Source organism: Manis javanica, chromosome 11, assembly GCF_040802235.1.
Source record: "Manis javanica isolate MJ-LG chromosome 11, MJ_LKY, whole genome shotgun sequence".
Classification (NCBI taxonomy): Eukaryota; Metazoa; Chordata; class Mammalia; order Pholidota; family Manidae; genus Manis; species Manis javanica.
The window spans coordinates 17,649,257-17,668,936 of NC_133166.1; the positions used below are offsets into that span (position 1 = coordinate 17,649,257).

The window sequence follows — 19,680 nt, forward strand, 5'->3', positions numbered from 1 at the left end:
CTGAATCTCTTCATCTCTAAAATGAGGATTAGCTGTACAATGTACCTTGACAGGGTAAAATGAGATTAAAAGAGTACTTGAAAGCATGACTTTCTTCCTACTGTGAAGCAGAGACATTGGCAGATTCACAACTCGTGTTTAAAATGCATATGAAGGAACAATTTGAACTTCAAAAAATAGTAATTATAGGAATAGAGTATATCACATAAAATAAGAGGCAGACAGATAGACAGGAAAGAAGGGAAAGCTTTCTTTGCAGTAGAATGCCAACTGGTAAGCATAGGAAGGAATAATTGAGTTCGGAAACTGCCATTTAGTAATGATCAGAATAACAACTGACTCAGCAAGACTTATTAATAGCTCCTAAAATAGTAAAAATTTGATAGATGAAAGGATATTTACATAGTCTCAAAGTACCTCCTTACAAATTTACTTATTAATCACAAGGGAAAACAATAATTATACAGTGGAAAACCTTGCAGATACCACCTTACCCAAGTATCAGTGTTTACATTTATAATGACACAGTGAGTCAGAACCTCATCTGTGCCTCATGATATGATGTGCTGAGAACACAATGTCATTTATGCAGTATTCCTGCCAGAATTCACAACCTGAGTCTAAGCAGAGGGAGTATCAGATAAAACCAGATCAAAAAACATTGTATGAAGTAAATGGCCCATGCTCTTCAAAAATGTCGGTGTCTCACCCTCGTATACTGGGAATGTAAATTAGTTCAGCCATTGTGGGAAGCAATATGGAGGTTCCTCAAAAAGTTAAAAATAGAAATATCATCTGACCCAGGAATTCCACTCCCAGGAATTTACCCAAAGAAAACAGTATCTCAGATTCAAAAAGACATATCACCCCTATGTTTATTGCAGCACTATTTACAATAGCCAAGATATGGAAGCAACCTAATTGTCCATCAGTAGATGAATGGATAAAGAAGATGTGGTATATGCACACAATGGAATATTATTCAGCCATAAGAAGAAAACAAATGCAACCATTTGCAACAATATGGATTGAGCTAGAGGGTATTATGCTCAGTGAAATAAGCCAGGCAGAGAAAGACAGATACCAAATGATTTCACTCATTTGTGGAGTATAACAACAAAGCAAAAGTGAAGGAACAAAATAGCAGCAGATGCACAGACTCCATGAAGGGACTAGTGGTTACCAAAAGGATAGCGGGTGGGGATGGTGGGTAGGGAGGGAGGGATAAAGGAATTAAGGGGTATCATGAGTAGCTCACATAATGTAGGGGGATAATGGGGAAGACAGTGTAGCACAGAGAAGACAAGTAGTGACTCTATAGCATCTTACTATGCTGATGGACAGTGACTGCAATGGGGTGTGTGGGGGAGGACTTAACAATATGGGTGAGTGTAGTAACCACAATGTTGCTCATATGAAGCCTTCATAAGATTATATATCAATGATACCTTAATTTAAAAAATGTCAATGTCATGAAAGACAAAGAAGCCGAGGGACCTTTCCAAATTAAAGAAGACAAAAGACATGAAAACTAAATGCAATATGTGATCCCTCACTAGAAAAGAGAAATTTATATAAACAATAATAATAATGAGACAGGTAGAATTTGAATGAAGTCTATATTATGTTGGTATTGTATCAAAGTTCAATTTCCTGATTTTGAGAGCTGTGTTTAAAAAAGGATTTCCTTCTTCTTAAGAAATATACATTTACATGGAAGTGCACACTTTAGTGAAAAAAGGGTTTATTCTTATGTGACTTATTCTTATGTGATTTATGTTGCTGGTTTATTCTTATTTGATTTAGGAAAAAATTATATGTATATATGGAAAGATGATAAAGCAAATGTGGGATGGTAAATATTGGTGAATCAGGAAGAAGGGTATATGGAAATTCTTTATACTATTTTTGTAATTTTTTGGGTAAGTTTGAAATTGGTGGGGCATTTGAATTTTGTCTTACACCCAACCAAGCCTTTTCCAGAACTGTCTTTCTCAGTGAAAGGCGTCACCATCTAATCTGGCACATCAGTCAAAAAACTAGGAATCATCCCTAACAATTCCTTCACCCTTACCCCATGCTCAGTCAGATCACTAAGTTTTGCCAATCTTATTTCTTAAGTATTTCTCAAATCTATCCATATCTTTCCATCTTTCTATCGTTTTAATCTAAAAAATCTCTCACTTAAGCTACTATAATACATCCTACCTGGTCTCTTCACAGCTATACTGCCTCTTCTCCAATCATTTCTCTGTAATTTGAGAATAATCTTTAGGAAATGCTCATCTTTACAATATAAAAATCGTTATGAAATGAAAACCTTTCTACCTGTTGTCTACCCAGAACACTTCAATGGCTTCTCAAGAAGATCTATAAGACCCAGTACCTAGCCTAATAGTTCTTACATGGTTTTTAGTCTAAGGGTCCCTTTCCATTCTCAGGCACTATTAAAGGTACCCAAAGCATTTTTCTATATGTGCGTATGTCTTTCAATATTAATTGTATTAGAAATTAAGATAAACTTTGAAAATATTTTTTAGTAATTTCTTTACAATAATTACTCATATCTGTTTGTACAATCTGTAACAAAATAATATGTTGTTTTGTCTGAAGTACATGACAGTTTCTCAGAGATACATAATTGAAAAGAGAGGACCACACAGAACCCCCTCAAAGAGTCCCTAAGAACCTTAGGGGTTCTCAGACCCCACTTTGAGAATCATAGTCCTCGCCCTACTGCCATCGTTAATTTCATCTAACAGTGTGCTCCTTTCTGCCATATGATCTTTGCATATGCTATTCCCTTTGCCTACAGAACTTTGCAGCCACTTCTTCCATTCCCTTTTCTTCATTAACTCTTACCAGACTTTAAAAACTTAAAGTCTAAGTTCAACTGTCATTACCTCTGGAAATCCCTGTGTGAATTCCCTAATTGGATTAAAGCCTACCCTTACACTATGTCCTTCTTTTGGGGCAATAAAAACCTTTATTGCTGGTCCTGTTTACTTTCCTGTATCTCAGTGTTTTCAAATTGAGCATCATGAACCATCGGAGGGTAGTACAATCCGTTTCATGGGTCATGATTGGTATTTTTTGAAAAACAATGTAGGACTTAAATACCAGAGTACATCAGAAGATGTAAGGGTAAATATTGTGTTGTTAAACTTTATGTATATATATTTGCATGTGAGAGCTATGTTATGTTGTAATATGATAGGTATTTTTTACTGTGGGTCTCAGTCTAAAAAGTTTGAAAGTCAAGAGTTCCACACCATATTATCATCTACTGTACACTCCCATTTCTTTAAAGCATTTTCAGTCCCTGTCACTACATTATGCGAATAGCTTATTTTAGTAACACTGAACTAGTTATGAGAGAAAGATAACTGGTAATAGTTTCAAATGTTGGTGAGAAGAACTAAGACAAAAAAGATTGACAGTACTAAGTGTTTACAAGGATTTGGCGCAACTGGGACATTTACACATTCCTGATGGAAGTGTAAATTAGTTGAATTAGTATAATCACTTTGGAAAACTTTGGTACTGTCTTCCTAAGCTGAACATATACATATCCTGCAACCCAGCAATTCCACTCCTAAGTGTGTATACAACAGAAATGTGAACATGTGTACCAAAAGCCACATTCAAGAATAGTCGTAGTAGCATTATTAATAATAGCCCCAAAGTGGAAATAACCCAAATATCTATCAACAGTAGAAAGGATAAATGGAATACTATCCAGTAATGAGAACAAATGAATCAATCCTCTATGCTATACTATGGGTGAATCTCAAACTTAGTATTAAACAATAGAAGCCTGACACTAAAAGTACAAAAATGAGTGAAATAAATCTGTGTGTGAGAAGTCAAGATAGTGGCTACTTTTGATGGTGGGGAGTGGTTAGTCAGAGGGTATATGGGGAGGTTTCTGGGTTGTTGATCATGTTCCATTTCTTTATCTGGGTGCTTATTATGTGTATGTATGAATTTTTTGAAAATTTATTGATCTGTATTCTTGATTTTTGTGTATTTCTTTATAGTTATTAAAAGTTAAAAATTTATAAATTTTCTGTTTTTAGATTTAATAGCAAATCAATGCAATTTAGGGGCCATTTTTCAAGTACTTACTTTTTATAAGGCAAAGTGCTAGCTGTTGGGAATACAGTGATGAACAAATGGGGATCTTATTTTCTAAGGACTCAAAATTCTTTTTGCAAGATACCTACTCAAGTAACACCATCCAGACTGACTGGTGAGAATGTAGTGTTTGAAGTCATGCCTAAAGTTGATACAATGCTTTTGTTTCTGTTTTTTGTTTGTATGTTTAGTTTTATGACATCTTAATCATGTCCATTTGTTCTTTTCATAGCATCTGACAGATACCTCCCATGGTGTAAGGAATAAGTGCTTGCAATTACTTGGCAATCTTGGCTCTTTAGAGAAAAATGTGACAAAAGATGCAGAAGGCCAAGCTGTCAGAGATGTCCAGAAGATTATAGGGGATTACTTCAATGACCAAGACTCACGTGTCAGAACAGCAGCTATAAAAGCCATGGTAAATGTGATCATGGAACCTAAATGGGGACAGTCTTGTTTGTTTGTTTGTTTGTTTTAAAGTTCATGGGTAGTACTGCCTTGGAAACCTTCCTAATCCTCCTAGGATTTACCTTAATCATACTTTCAGGAAGGTAGTGGTGGCATTAGAGAAAGGCACGTGTTCCTGTACAGCAACTGTGGTTTCCTCTGGGCTCTCTGGTAGCTTTCACCCAAGTTTCTGAAACATGGAAGGTGGAGCTTGTACCTGTCATAGTGTAATACCTGATAACATCCCTCCCAGGCACCTGTGACACTTAGTACAGGTTGTGCCTTCCATGTTTCAGAAATGTAGGTAAGTTACCAGGGTTGAGAGGGGGATGCTTTTTTAGGGGGAGTTGGTATTAACTGTTTCTTCCTCAGCCTTACTATTTCATATTTGTTTTAATATCCCCTTGAGATAATCCATGGGTTAAATTTATTGAATGTTTGAATACTTCTACTGAAAGATCTTTGAACAGGTTTGTTATTTGTAGTGCACCAATTTTGACTAAAGGGAACCATGTTAATCTGATAGAAGGGGGGAAAGTATATGAGATTGTGGGGTGACATTGGAAATAGTGACCTTTTTTCCAAATACCTAAACTATTATTATCTTTACTATCTAGTTGCAGCTCCATGAAAGAGGACTGAAATTACACCAAACAATATATAACCAGGTACCTTAAATTTCCACTGTCTGGAAGGGGAGGAGGAGGTATCATGAAACTGGGAGGGTGGCACACTTGTCGGAATTTGAAAACAGAACTTCAGCTGGCTAACTGACAACATTAATTAGGATGAATGTAAAGTTGTATCTAAAACGTACATTCTAAGAAGAGAGTGCAGATACGTAATTGAATAACACTAGTTCAAATAAAAAGGATTTTTAGGAGGATTTAGGTATGTCAATATGAATGAATACTAAAGTTCACAAACAGAAGAGTAGTGTTCAGAATACGTAAAGTGGTAGACTTGCTAACCCCTGGTTGGGCCAAACATGAAGTCAGTTCTGGGGACCACACCTGACAAACTAGTATTCTGGCAGAGGATGACCAAGACCACACAATCAATGAAAAGATATCACATTGTATACTGATAATGAAAGGATCATGATGTAGTATTATCACAAGGGGAATCTGATTGACTCCCTCACCAAGAGGCCTTACATAGTTATATTTTTCTTGTAGAATTATTGAATGAATCTAGAGACAAGCAATCTAAATCCATGCTCAGAGACCAGATTTTGTTAGCCTACTAAGAATGGTTTTATCTTTCAGAGGGAGATGATAATTAGCCAAACCCCTATGACTTATGTGTAAGCCAAGTTTATTTTATGAATGAAGTAGAATGAGATCAGAATGGTTGTGTTGACATGACCAGCACCTTCTCTGCTTATAATAAAACAATGTAGGAAGCCAAATGATTAAAGTAAACTTGGAGAGTAAGGACTCAGAGGAAAAAGAGTTGATGATTCAGATGTTTAGTAGCATAAGACTATGCCTGTTAACTATACAGGCAATGAAAAGGACCTCAAAGGAGTGAAGTGGAGGGTTTGAAATATTAGGTACCATAATGAGTTCAGTTTAGTTATGTTGAGTTTGAAGGGTTGATGAAGACACCCATAAAGAAAATTCCAGGTTCTGTGGAGGTCTGGAGCTCAGGAGAGATCAGAGGTGGATATTTAGAGCCATCCCTATGTGGGGGTCATGGGGACACCCAGAGAAAGTAAGAAGATTGGAAGAGACCAAGGATGGAGCCATGGATAAGATCCAACATTTAAGCAGTAGATAGGAGAAAGGAGCTCTAGAATGGAACTGAGGAGTAGCCACATGGTAGAAGAGGAAGAATATATTACAGAGATGGAGTTCTTATAGTCAACAGTGTCAAATGCTTTCAAAGGTCAGCTGAGTTAGGACTGAAATCTACCCATTGAACTTCGCAACAAAATGGCCATTAGTGAGTTTAAAGAGAGCAATTTTAGTAGAGTTGTGGGGGTGGAAGCCAGATTGGGGTCAGTTGAGGTGAGGCAGTTTGATAGTGATATTGACTACACTTTAAAGAAACTTGGCTATGATAGGACAGCAGGATGGAAGATGGTGGAAGGGGGCACAGGATCAAAGGAGGGCTTTTTGCGTTTTAAATATAGGTGCTAAATATGTTTATATGTTGAAGGGAGAGCTAGTGTTTTGGGAGAAGTTGATGATAGAACAGACAAAGGGAGTAAATAATGAAGTAAGTTCCTTGAGGCAGAAAATCAGATTTATGAGCTGATTCATCCAGTAAATAGTGTACCTCATGCTGGTTGTGTAATACCAAGCGTTTTAGATAGGATCCATATCCTTTGCATTCTCCTGGGTAAGACAGACAGTTAACAAAGAAACACAATAAATATAGCACATGAGTAGTACTCTGAAATAAATAGTGTGCTATAATAGAAAATCACAAAGAGGACCTGTTTTGGAGGATGTTATGGGGAAGGCCTGTGTGAGGAAATGATGGGATCCATAGCAAAAGTAGGAGGATAAAGAATTAGAAAGGACACCTTTCCTCAGATATTGAGAAAGCAACATGTGGAGAATAGAGGCATAATTTATTTATAATTTACGGAATTTGTGCCTGAGAACCTTGCTTTTCCTCAGATAAGCAGATTGCCTTTTGGCTAGTAGTAGGATAGGTGTCCTGAGGAGGAGCTTAAGAAAAGCTGCCTTGGGAAATGGAAGTGGAAAGGAGGGGTATAAAAGATTTCATAGTAGGGCCCAGAAGGTTCAAGATCATGAGCCACCAATCTCCTAGAGGATGAGGTCTTTGCAGAGCTCTGCTGCTGTTGGGAGGAGTAGAGGAGGTCTTGGGTTTGTAGAGCAGCTGTAGCAGAAGTCAACAGGTTGTAAATGATGCTGCTGACAGTGCTGAGGAGACTGAAGTAATGGAAGCACATGGAGTGAGGAGAAGGTGGGGAAAAGGATGGGATTAAAGCTGTGGTTCTCAACCAAGGTAATTTTGCCCCTCAGGGGATATTTGGCACTGTCTAGAGTTATTTTTTACTGTTTCAGTTGTTGGGGAGGTGGAGAGGGTGTAGTACTAAAACCATCTAGTGGATGGAGGCTCAATGCACAAGGCAGCCCTTCACCAGAAAGTATTGTCCCATCCAAAGTGTCACTAGTGCCTAGGCTGAGAAACAAACTGGTTAAATGAATAGGTAGTGGGATTGAAGAGTGGTGATGTGTTAATTCACAGGAACGGAAGAGCTGGTGGAGTAGCATGTTGTGGTCACAGCATGGAATATAGGATTTAAAAAATTCAGAAGTGGAGTAGTTCTGGGCGTTGTTGAAGTCTAGGGTGTTGCCATGTGGGTGGAGTAGGGATATTTTATTTCAGACCAAAGTAAAACAAAAAAAATCTGGCTTCTTTTGGCAGCTCACCACCAAAGTCGTACATTTAATTAGAGTGTTTGAGATTTCAGAGAGACGGTCAGTCAAAAATGTGTGCTTGGATCTTATAGGTAGGGAAAAAACCCATCTTTGTGGTGTAAGCCTCTGAGAGAAGCACTGTGGGCTCCCAAAAGGCTTTGCAAGGATTGATGCTATTCTAGATGGCTTTTGTGCTGTCTGTCAATCTGTGGTTCTACTTTCACACATGGGGTGGGAGGATGCACAGTCAGAACACAGCCAAAAATTCTTTGTTGGGCAAAGGTTCAAGAAGTTAAAACCACCCACAAGTATTTTGATTGGCATCCTTATCCAGCAGCCACCCTATCTTCATTTTGAAAATAGTTTGAACATCCTGTGAGGATGTAGGACTAACAGGTTTTTGGAATTCTTCTTTGCAGGCTTGTAAATTGCTCTCTGATGACTATGAACAAGTGCGCAGTGCTGCAGTCCAGCTTATCTGGGTTGTCAGTCAACTCTATCCTGAAAGGTCAGTGTGGGTGTTCATTGCTAAGCCATTTTTCTCTCCTTGCACCATGAAAAAAGCTCACCTCCAGAAAAGGATTATTGGTTAGATTTTTGGAAGGCATTGTGGAATAGTTGCCTGGTCCTTTTTCTTCAGCTGTCGTGAACTTCCTGTGTACCCTGGGAAAGGTACTTCACCTCTCTGGGTCATAACCTCTTTGTCTATAATGAAATAGATTGGACTATCTTTCTCAGGTGATGTCCAGTTCCCCCCACCCTTTTATATCTTTAAAATTTGGAGGGACCCATTTTAGTAAGTACAAATGACATATAAAGTTACCAGGTGAGTTTGAGAATAATGATCCCTTATGTAGCATTTTCCTGATTAAAAATACTTTCATAGTAATTAAACTGTATATTCACACAGTGATTTTTTTCAGGTGGAGAGACATATATTATTTATTCTGTTTTATAGAAGAGCTCCTTCTGTAAGGAAAAATAAAGTGTTTTTCTTTCTTTTCAGTAAAGTGCTTGCTGAAATTGGAAATCCAGAATGAGTTAATAATAAACCTATAAATACCAAAAAAACAAAAAACGACTAATTGAAATTGCTTCTTCTTTTAGGACCAGATTTGCAAGTATGTTTTATATTGATTTATTCTGAGATTTACTGTAATGACAGTAATACAGTTAGAGAAAAAGCTTAAAGATGTAAAATACTCTGTGGCAGCTAGTTTTTGGTATCTTCAAAAATCTTTGAACCTTTGGTGGGTTAAGCACTTTTATTCAAGCCACTGAAAGCTTGCAAGGCAACTAAAAGGGTGGTTCAGACTCCCAGAGTGATTTGTTTACTCTGAAATGTATTCCATCGTTCTAGGATTTGAGTTATTCAACTAATCATTTTCTATTTGTGCCAGTTTTTATTGATCATTCTCAATTTACTGAAGCTGCAGCTTTAGGCTTATGTTTTTGTTGTTCCTTTTCCTTTAATTTAGCATTGTCCCAATCCCTTCCTCTAATGAAGAAATTCGCTTAGTTGATGATGCGTTTGGAAAAATTTGTCACATGGTCAGCGATGGCTCCTGGGTTGTTCGAGTACAAGCTGCAAAGCTATTGGTAAGTTATACTTTCTTTAAAGAACATGTTGGCTGTTGCACTTGTACAAATATTTTGAGAAACTATACTTAGGGCCAGTGTAATCCACTTTTAGAAGCCCTAGTATTTATTAAAATAGACATGGCTCACTCCTATGGAGAAGTAATAGTCTTTTAGAACTAAAAAGAATTTTAAAGATAATCCTGTATAACCTCATTAGCATATGAGACAGACAAGTCCTAGAGAAAAAGGAAAACAGTAATAAAAATAGTTGGTGCCATTTACTAAGCATGTGTTAGGACCTAGATACTTTGCTATGAGGCCATTTATTCTTCACAAGAACCCACTAAGGTAGACGCTATCATTCCTGTTTTCTAGGCTCTGAGAAGTTAAGTAAATAATAAATTTATACAGACAGAAAGTTGTAGAATGAAATTCAGATACTAATCTCCTGATGCCTAGCCTAGTACTTTCCCTACTGCTTTGCCTTTGGGGACCCATATTACATTTGTAAAAAAAATTAACCTTTTGGAGAGAGATCTTAATAGAAGAATGAGTATTGGACTGATACCCAGCCTTATTTAATAGCTGTGTTATCTTGGACACATCACTTGATCTTAGTCTCATTTTCCCCATCTATTAAGTGGGTTATAATAGCTCTCATTTACCTCACAGTGGTGTCATGATGCTCAAATGTGTATGAACATGCTTATAAATTGTGAAGTACTATACTACATGGGGTGGTGGAGGTGGTTATAGTGTATAAATATATTTATCTATAAAAATTTGTATAAATGTAACAGCAAGAAAATCTGAGATTCTTTTTGGATACTCCCATTTGAGGGCCTCCACCTCTACCAGTCTTGGTAAGATTGTTGGCTAAATAATTTGGACCTGATTGTATGGGCACAGATCCAATGATAACCCTAGTCCTGTCCCCATTATTTATGGAGTAACAGCTGACACTCATGGGAAGCATTTTCATGAAATTAGAAGGAATTTGGATGATTTGGGTGTTTCCTACTTATAGATTATATTGCTTGTCCATACATAAGAAAATGTAGAGTAACCCAATTGTTAATTGATTTTGTTTTTGAATTCATATTGTAAAGCTTTGATTGGTTTGTGAATATTCTGAAATTCATAACCATCCAGTCATTCATAAAATTCTTGATTCAGCATTTGGTGGTTTGTGTATGTGTGTAATGTTTTAGAGAAATAGTTCAATGATAAGTCTGCTTCTGAGTGAGTAGTTTAGAAAAGTAATGCTTAAAGTAGGATAATACAAAATTTTCACTTTTGTACCCTTTAGGACCTGAAATGTATTCATGTAAAGCTATATGGATAATGAATTACAGTGGTGAAATCAAAGGGTTTGCTCTTGGATGACTCTAACTTGAGTCAGGTGCTTTATGTTACAATTTCAGTGATTTCAAATCAGATCTACAAATTATGTAATTATGTTTGTACTGCAAAAGGAATTAATAATCTAATCTTGCTAATAATAATTACTATTTATTGAGTTCCTAGCCTACTATGCGAGGCACTTTTAGTCATATACATATATACATGCACACACACCCACTTCCTTATACACAAACACATAATGCATATATACATACACACATATACTCATATACATACTTTTTTTTGTTGTTGAGAGGGCATCTCTCATATTTATTGATCAGATGGTTGTTAACAACAATAAAATTCTGTATAGTGGATTCAATGCTCAATGCACAATCATTAATCCACCCCAAGCCTAATTCTCATCAGTCTCCAATCTTCTGAAGCATAACGAACAAGTTCTTACCTGGTGAACAAGTTCTTACATAGTGAATAAGTTCTTACATGGTGAACAGTACAAGGGCAGTCATCACAGAAACTTTCAGTTTTGATCACACATCATATACATACTTTTTGCAAATAATTTCTAATCAACTTTTTGAGGTAAGCAATGTAATATTCATTTTATAAATAATAAAACTGACATTTAGAAAAGTGATGCCATTTGTCCAAGCCCACGTGATAGTAAATAACACTTCATTATCTAAAGCTCGTGTAGGACTTCTTCCTAGTGAGGGTCCATTTACACATTGGAAGCTGTGGTTGTACAGTTAAGGCCCTGCTGGTTTACTAGTTCCTCTGTGTAAGTGAAGAGGTAAACCCCCACTCTAACTCTTAAGAGACAAAACTGATTCACGTAAACTGCATATTTATATAGACACTGAGCATAGTCTGTATCTTATAGACACTGAGCATAGTCTGTGTCTTCAAAAGAATTGGTGGTTTGGTAGATTGACCCAGAGAGTCAGTCAGTTAGAATACCTGGTACTCTGAGAAAAGAGCATCTAACCACAGACACAGAAGACTTCTTGGAGGAGGTGATTTATGAACTGAGATTTGAATGATGAGTGCTAGTTACTAGGTAAAGAAGTAGGAAAGGAGAATATATGAGCAGAGACATTGAATGAGTACAATATTATTCATACTGAAAATATAATAAACTATAATATATTAAATTCCTAGCAGTTAATACTTCTTGGTGTGGGGGGATAATGGTCTGTGTGGGGGATGTGCAAGAAGATAAAGCTTGAGAGGAGAGCAGAAGCCAAGTTGTTCAAGAATTAATAATAAGGTTTTAGACTTAAGTCCATCTTGCACAAAAAAAATAAGTAGTTTCATTCCTTTTTGGCTGATAAGATGAAAAATTTCAGATATGGGCTGTATCAGAAAATTCAAAACCATGTAAAAAGTTGGTTCTCATTTATTTATAACTGCCCTAATGGGGCCAAGAAACTGGATTTCCAAGTTTATAGCTCCATGGAACTATTTGGAATAGTCACTTTGAAATTAATCATGGTAATTGGCATTCTATCTAGAATATGGTTCTTAGTTCAATGATTTCTTCTTTAAATGTTCAATTTCTCTTATTTAACAAAGGTTAAATCTTATTTTAAGCCTCCAGAAATCTTGGACTGTGAAAATTGCATTTTCAGACAGATTGTAGGTTTTTATGTTTGTCAGTCTGCCCCATGGTAGTCTTTCCTAGGGCGAATGCAGATGTCCTAGTGAGTGGCAGTTTTGTCTCATGTGGTAATCTGTATTTTTTTTTTTTTGGTCTGCTTCTCTTTATCACTTAATTGGGTAGAGGCTAGGAACCTGAAAACTGAAATAAACAAAGTGCATAGACTTATATTTTTATACTAATTGAGCAGTTATTGCTCTGAAAGCAGATTCGACACATTTGTTAAATATCATGATTTTCTTAGTTCTATAAATGTAGGTTAAGTAGTGGTAGTAGTACATTTGGAGAGATCTTACCTGAATATATTTGTATTGGTTAAAGTAGACAAGAATGTAGGTGTTTTTCTGATTGACGAGATGTACTTTAGATGAATTTGTTATCATTTTGGTCCAGATCTGCTCCTTCAGTATTTTCATGAATGAAGCTGTCTGTTACCCAGAGGCATTTGGGAATTCTTTTTTTTTTAATTAAAATATCATTGATACACAGTCTGATGTTGGTTTCAAATATACACCACAGTGGTTCAGAAGTTGCCCATATTATTAAATCCTCATCCCTCTAGTGTGGTGACTATCTGTCAACATGGTAAGATGTTACAGAACCACTGACCATACTCGCCATGCTGTACTATCGTCCCTGTGACCAACTTATATTGTGATTGCAAATTATTGTGCCCTTTTCACCTTCCCTCCTTGTCTACCTCCACCCCTCCCCCTTGATAACCACTAGTCCCTTCTCTGTGTCTGTGAGTCTGCTGCTATTTTGTTTCTTCTGTTTTGCCACTGCACAAGTAAGTGAAATCATTTGGTATTTGTCTTTCTCCACCTGGCTTATTTCACTGAGCATAATACCCTCTAGATCCATCCATGTTGTAAATGGGAGGAGTTCTTTTCTTTTTATGGCTGAATAATATTCACCTATGTACCACATCTTTATGGGAATTCTTTCAGGTGTCCTGTATCCACTAAGTCATCAACTCTTAATCAGTTCTGCCTTCTTGACATCCATTGAATTTATCCTTCCTTATTTCCACTAGGCCTGTGTTGGTTCAGGTCTCAACATTTGTCAAGTGGATTATATACTACAGAGCTCTTGGTATTTGTGGATTTAAAATGGAAAGCTTCTTAGATAACACTAGAAATTTGTTACAAATAATGACACATAATTTTTGAGGCAGGAACTTGAATAGTACCCCTGCTTTACTATGGTGTTGGGAGAGAGCTCAGCTGAAGGCATTGAGACTGTGATTAGAGTAATTTACTGGAAAGTCATTATAACTTTGTTCTTGTAGAAAAAACAAGTTCCTCTTAAAAAGCCAGCTGTTAATGCTGGTGGTAAAAGTAAACTGAAAGTGAGAGGATCTTAAAAATTTAGAGTTCTTATATATAAAATTAATGTCTTGGATTAAAAAATGAACGTTAGATTTGGTTTTGGCTCAGATTTGTAACAAACAAGGCCACCAACTGTTACATGTAGAAATAAAAACCTGGTTTTGAAACTGCTTAAGTCAAAACATCACAATTAATCTCCTAGAGTTGTAGGAAAAGTATTCACTTTGGTGCGGATGTTCCCAAAGAACATGTAACTTTCTGTGGAAAATTTCATTGGAGAAAAAGTCGGAGCCTGTATAAGCATTTCCATATTTACTAACTTGGAAATTAGAGAGAAGGTCTCTTATATCTTCCTTAAGAATGCTTAGAACCTGCTCTAATAGTCTCCTGACTGGTCTACTTCATTTTGATTCCTTCTAGTCCATTAATTACTTTGCTGCCAAGATGATGTTTACAAGGTATAAATCTGACTATACTTCTTCCTTAATTGAAATGAGCAAATTACCGAATCTCTCTGCATCTAAAAAAATGAGGCTAATGTACATTTTTAATGGGATTATGGGGAGGAGTAATTTTTAAAGTATACATAAAATATTTTGTACTCCTATAAAATATTTTGAGCTCATTTGAAAAAGATTATCTGGTTATTATTGAGAAGGCACACTCCATACTCTAACAAGGCCCTTTGTGATATGATCCCTAATTATCTGTCCTTTCTCATTTTTGCCTCCCCACCCCCATCCTGTGTTCCAGTCAAAGAACCACTTGGTGTTTCCCACATGGCCTTCTCTGTTCATACATTTGCACTTGTGATTTTTGGTTCCCTGAATTCACCTCTCCCTGCTTCCGATGCATACTGCTTGCTCTCTGAGTTCCCATAGCTCCCTTTATAAATGTGTATTATAGCATTTCATACCATAATACAGTTATCTCTATTTGTTGGTTTCCCTCACTAGTCTGTGAGTTCTTTGAGTGTAGAATTGATGTTTTATTTTTGTTTTCCTGTTCCTGGTAACTAGGCATAAAATTGAATGGTTATTAAGTAAATGTTTGTTTTATTGAATGAGTGAATGAATGACCAATAAAGGGAAAGAATGGAATGAAAAGGAATGGAGAGACGGTGGACAGTAGGGGTTAAGGCGAAGGATTCTGGAGGCTGGATTTATAGCCCAGCTCTGTAATTTACACTCTTTGTGACCTTGAATGAGTTACTTAATCTTTTTTGTGCCTTGCTTTTTTTCTTTTTTCCCCCATATTAAAAATGGAACTAATAATAATATTTACTTGATAAGGGGACTAAGTGAGTTAATATATGAATAAACAGTGTACAGCACATAGATATTAGCTGCTGCTGCTCATGTTTTTTTTTATTTTCCTAATTCAGAACCCATAGGCATCTTCAATATCAAGAATAAAGTTATTTTTATGCATTTATGTTGGCTGCAAACTTTTAATTTCAAAATAATATTTAAGTCTTAAAAGTTGTAAATTTGCTCTGGATTTTTTTGTTTTACAGGGCTCTATGGAGCAAGTCAGTTCTCATTTCTTGGAGCAGACACTTGACAAGAAGCTGATGTCAGATCTGAGGGTAAATTGAACTCTTTGTTGTTTAAACTTTGTTTCTGTAACCAATGTCAGTGCAGCTATATGCAAAGTTGTGTTGATTTAATTTGCAGCCCATGCATTTGTCAAATTAATGTAGGGTGACTAGACTACATTTTAATTTAAAATCTTAGTAAGTTGAACCAAATTACAAGTTACTTCATTAAATTTTAAGTTAATTAAACACTTTGTACAGGTTGTATTTTACAAAGAAGAGGCAAGATTACTAATTTGAAAAGATACATGCATCCTATGTTTATTGTAGCATTGTTTACAATAGCCAGGATATGGAAGCAACCTGTTAGGTAAAGAAGATGTGGGGCACACACACACACACACACACACACACACACACACACACACGCATGGGCGCACACGTGCACGCGCACACACACACATTAATATTACTCAGCCATAAAAAAGAATGAAATCTTGCCATTTGTGACAACATGGATAGATCTAGAGGGAATTATGCTAAGTGAAGTAAGTCAGAGAAAGACAAATGCCATGTGATTTTACTTATATATAGAACCTAAAAAATAAAACAAATACACTCATAAATACAGAGAAAAAATTGGTGTTTGCCATAGAAGATGGGGGTAGGGGGATGGACAAAATATGTGAAGGGGTTAAAGAGATACAAACCTCCAATTATAAAATAAACAAGTCCTAGAAGTACAGCATAGAGAATATAATCAGTATTGTAATAACTGTCTGGTGACAGATGGGTACTACACTTAACTGTGGTCAGCATTTTTTTAACATACATAATTTTCAAATCACTATGTTGCACCCCCTCAACCAGTATGTTGTGTATCAGTTATACTGCAGTTAAAACGAAAAGAGTTAAGGTTAACTTTCTGTTTCTTCATGAGATTGTATGACATCTCAGAATGACTTTTCCACAGCAGTTCCTGTGAGAGAACGAATAAATTCTTTCCCTGAACAGTAACGAAATGCCTCTTGGAATGCCATTAAGCTTTGATTGTGATAGTTCTCTGACATGGTTGTCAGTACCAACTGAGTCTGAGAATATGATATGTACATATTAAAGTAAGATATATCAACATCTTAATTTTTTAAATTTCTAAGTGATAATAAAGAGTTACAGAATCTTTGATAAATAGAAGGAAAAGGAAGCAATTTACCCATATTCCCACTACTGTAACACAGTGACTTTCGTCTTGATATATTTTGATATATTTTTTATGCATGTTTTTAACATTGCATCATTGAATGCAGATAATTTTGTAGTCTACTTTTTACATTTGTCACTACATATGTTTTTTTTCATATTGCCAACTTCATATTAGTGTTTTCATGATGGCATAATATTCTGTTAAGTGGAAATACTATCACTTTTAGCCTTTTATTGTACATTTAGATTCTCCTAATTTTTTCCCATTATATATCACATAAAGAATATCATCTTCATGCATAATAGACCTGTTCTTCTTTTGAGTTCTTCCATGAGAAAAATTCTTAGGAATTGTTGAGGAGTTGATTATCTGTGCTTCATGAAACATTGCCATATGGCATTGCCTTTATTTGAGGTTGGTGATTGTTCTTTGTGTTTACTGGGGTGGAAGTATAAAAAAGGACATGCTTATGGTGAGTGGTGAGGGATTGTTAATGCAAGGGTTTCTAAGATGCCACAAGGTACAAACTTTACGACTGGGTCTGACCCACATCCTTGTAGGCTCAGGTGCCATATTTCAGCAGTGCCTTTGAGATAATCAGCCATAGGATGACTCACACCAAGAAGGTTCCTAAGAGGCTGATGTATAAGTAGAATGGTAATTAACATTTATGATGAGAATATAATTGTCAAGTGGTCTGGATATTTACTTTAGCTGACTAGTATATTCCCCTTTAGGCAATCTGTGCAGAAAGTGGATTTACAAGAAGGGTGCTTTGTGAGCACAGTGTTGATCAAAAATTGAGCACAGAGGTTGTCAAATAGAGACTACTTCTTTCTTCTACTGGGACTGAAATAGTTCTTTCCTCGGGCCAGTGTATTATCTACCCCGGATAGTGGTTGGAGGGACACTGTCACTGCCTCTCTGGTTCTTCCTTTCCTGTTGCCATGACAGATGCAATCACCTGGCTGATCAACATATTCTTTTGCTGTCTTTAATAAGTTTATTAGCAGCTGTGATAGACCTGCGAGCCTTTGGTTTTACTTTACATTGAATTTGCATTTCTCTATACTGATCTATTGAGTATTTTTTTTTGAAAGTGTAATTCTCAGAGAGCAGTTTTATTTCTTACCTTCCCAAGTTCTCAGAGTACATTTCACTGATCCCTAATGAACCTCCTGCAAGTGGTAATTATTGGTGTCTTCCACAGAGGAAACGTACTGCACATGAGCGTGCCAAGGAACTTTACAGTTCAGGGGAGTTTTCCAGCGGCAGGAAGTGGGGAGATGATGCTCCCAAGGAAGAAGTAGATACGGGTGCTGTGAACTTGATTGAGTCAGGAGCTTGTGGAGCCTTTGTTCATGGATTGGAAGATGAAATGTATGGTAAGTGTGACTGCATAATAGTAACAGTGCCCAATTACTGAGTGGCTTCATTCATATCTAGACTAATGGTTTTTTTTTTTCAGTCTTTCAAAGATGTTCCACAGTTTGCCAGTTTGCATTGTTTCTGTTGATAAATCTGCTGGATTTTTTAATATTTGTTCTATACATATATCTTTTTTTTTCTAGCTGTCTTTAAGATCTTCTCTTTACTGCTCATTTTAAGTGATTTAATTATAATATGTCTTGGTGTAGTTTTTTTTCTTTGTTTCTTGGAGCTGTGTGTTTATAGTTTTTATAAGATTTGGAAAATCTTTGGCTATTATTTCTTTAAATATTTTTCTGGTCCCGTGCTCCACTGGGGACTCCAGTTACACCTATGTTAGAGTATTGAGGTTGTTCTTTAGCACATTGGTGCTCTTCCTTTTTTCCTAGTTTTTTTCCTCTTTTTTTCATTTTGGATAGTATGTATTGCTTTGTATGGGAGTTCACTAATCTTTTCTTCTGCATTGTCTAATCTGCTGTTAATTCCATCCAGCGTATTTTTCATCTTAGACATTGTTTGATTAGAAGTTTATTAGAAGAATTTAATAATATGCATAATGGTTGAACCACTGTGTTGTATACTTAAAAACAGTATATTGTATAGAAGTATATTTCAATTAAAAAAGTTTATTAGAATTTAGAAGTTTGGTTAGAATTTGGGGTATCTTCCAGGTATCTACTTAATGTATTTTATCTTTTCTCTAACATTGTCAACAGAGGATGCATTTACAATAACTGTCCTAATGTCCTTGTCTACTAGGTCTACTAATTAATTGTATTGTGTAATTTCTAGGTTGGTTTTGACTGATTGATTTTTCTCCTCATTATGGATTATATTTTCCTGCTTCTCTCTATGCCTAGTAAATTTTGGATACCACCCTTTGTGAATTTTGCTTTGTTAGGTGTTGAACACTATTACATTACTATAAATATTCTTGAGCTTTGTTGTTGGATGTGGTTATTTCAGGTTTTATTTTTAAGCTTGTTTAGATGGGACCCAAGCAGTTTAGTCTAGGGCTTATTTTTCTCCATTATTGAAAGAAACTCTTGTTGAAAAAGAAACAAACAGTTGTAGACCATGTGTGAGCTTTGGAGATTGTTCTGTTTCATCCTGTTAGGTGGTTCTTTCTCAGACCTTGGATACTTTCATCATAGATCAGAACGCAGCTCATGACTGAAGGAGGACCTTCTGCTGATCTCCCAAGCTTGCTCTTTCTGTGCAGTTCTCTCCTTTCTGGTACTTTGAACTCTACCACATTGGCCGTTTCCAGACTCCCAGGTCTATCTTCTGAACTCTGGGAGACCTGTTACCTGGAAATTTTCTCTAGACAGTAAACTGGTATAATTTATTTCACCATCTCTCAGGAATAACTACCCTTTATTTCTTGATGTCCAATGTGTTGAATACTGTTGTTTCATGTATTTTGACTCTGTTTTTAGCTGTTTCAGACAGAAAAATATCTGTTATTCCATCTTAGCCAGTAATAGAAATTCTGCAAAGCTCTTACGATTTCCGTAATATGATGCTATCTCACATAGATCATACAATATCAGTGCTTTGAGATGACTGATTTCAATTTGCTCATTTACAGT

The 19,680-nt window shown here is 36.2% G+C and overlaps 1 protein-coding gene across 1 annotated transcript in view; it reads left to right on the plus strand.

The window, feature by feature from the left end:
• INTS4 (integrator complex subunit 4) overlaps nt 1-19,680 on the plus strand; it is a 147,155-nt gene that overhangs the window by 60,626 nt on the left and 66,849 nt on the right. The window contains exons 5-10 of the mRNA XM_073215971.1: nt 4,370-4,555; nt 5,202-5,252; nt 8,402-8,490; nt 9,461-9,581; nt 15,436-15,507; nt 17,871-18,045. Coding sequence (XP_073072072.1) covers nt 4,370-4,555; nt 5,202-5,252; nt 8,402-8,490; nt 9,461-9,581; nt 15,436-15,507; nt 17,871-18,045 — 694 coding nt within the window. The remainder of the gene's footprint in view (nt 1-4,369; nt 4,556-5,201; nt 5,253-8,401; nt 8,491-9,460; nt 9,582-15,435; nt 15,508-17,870; nt 18,046-19,680) is intronic.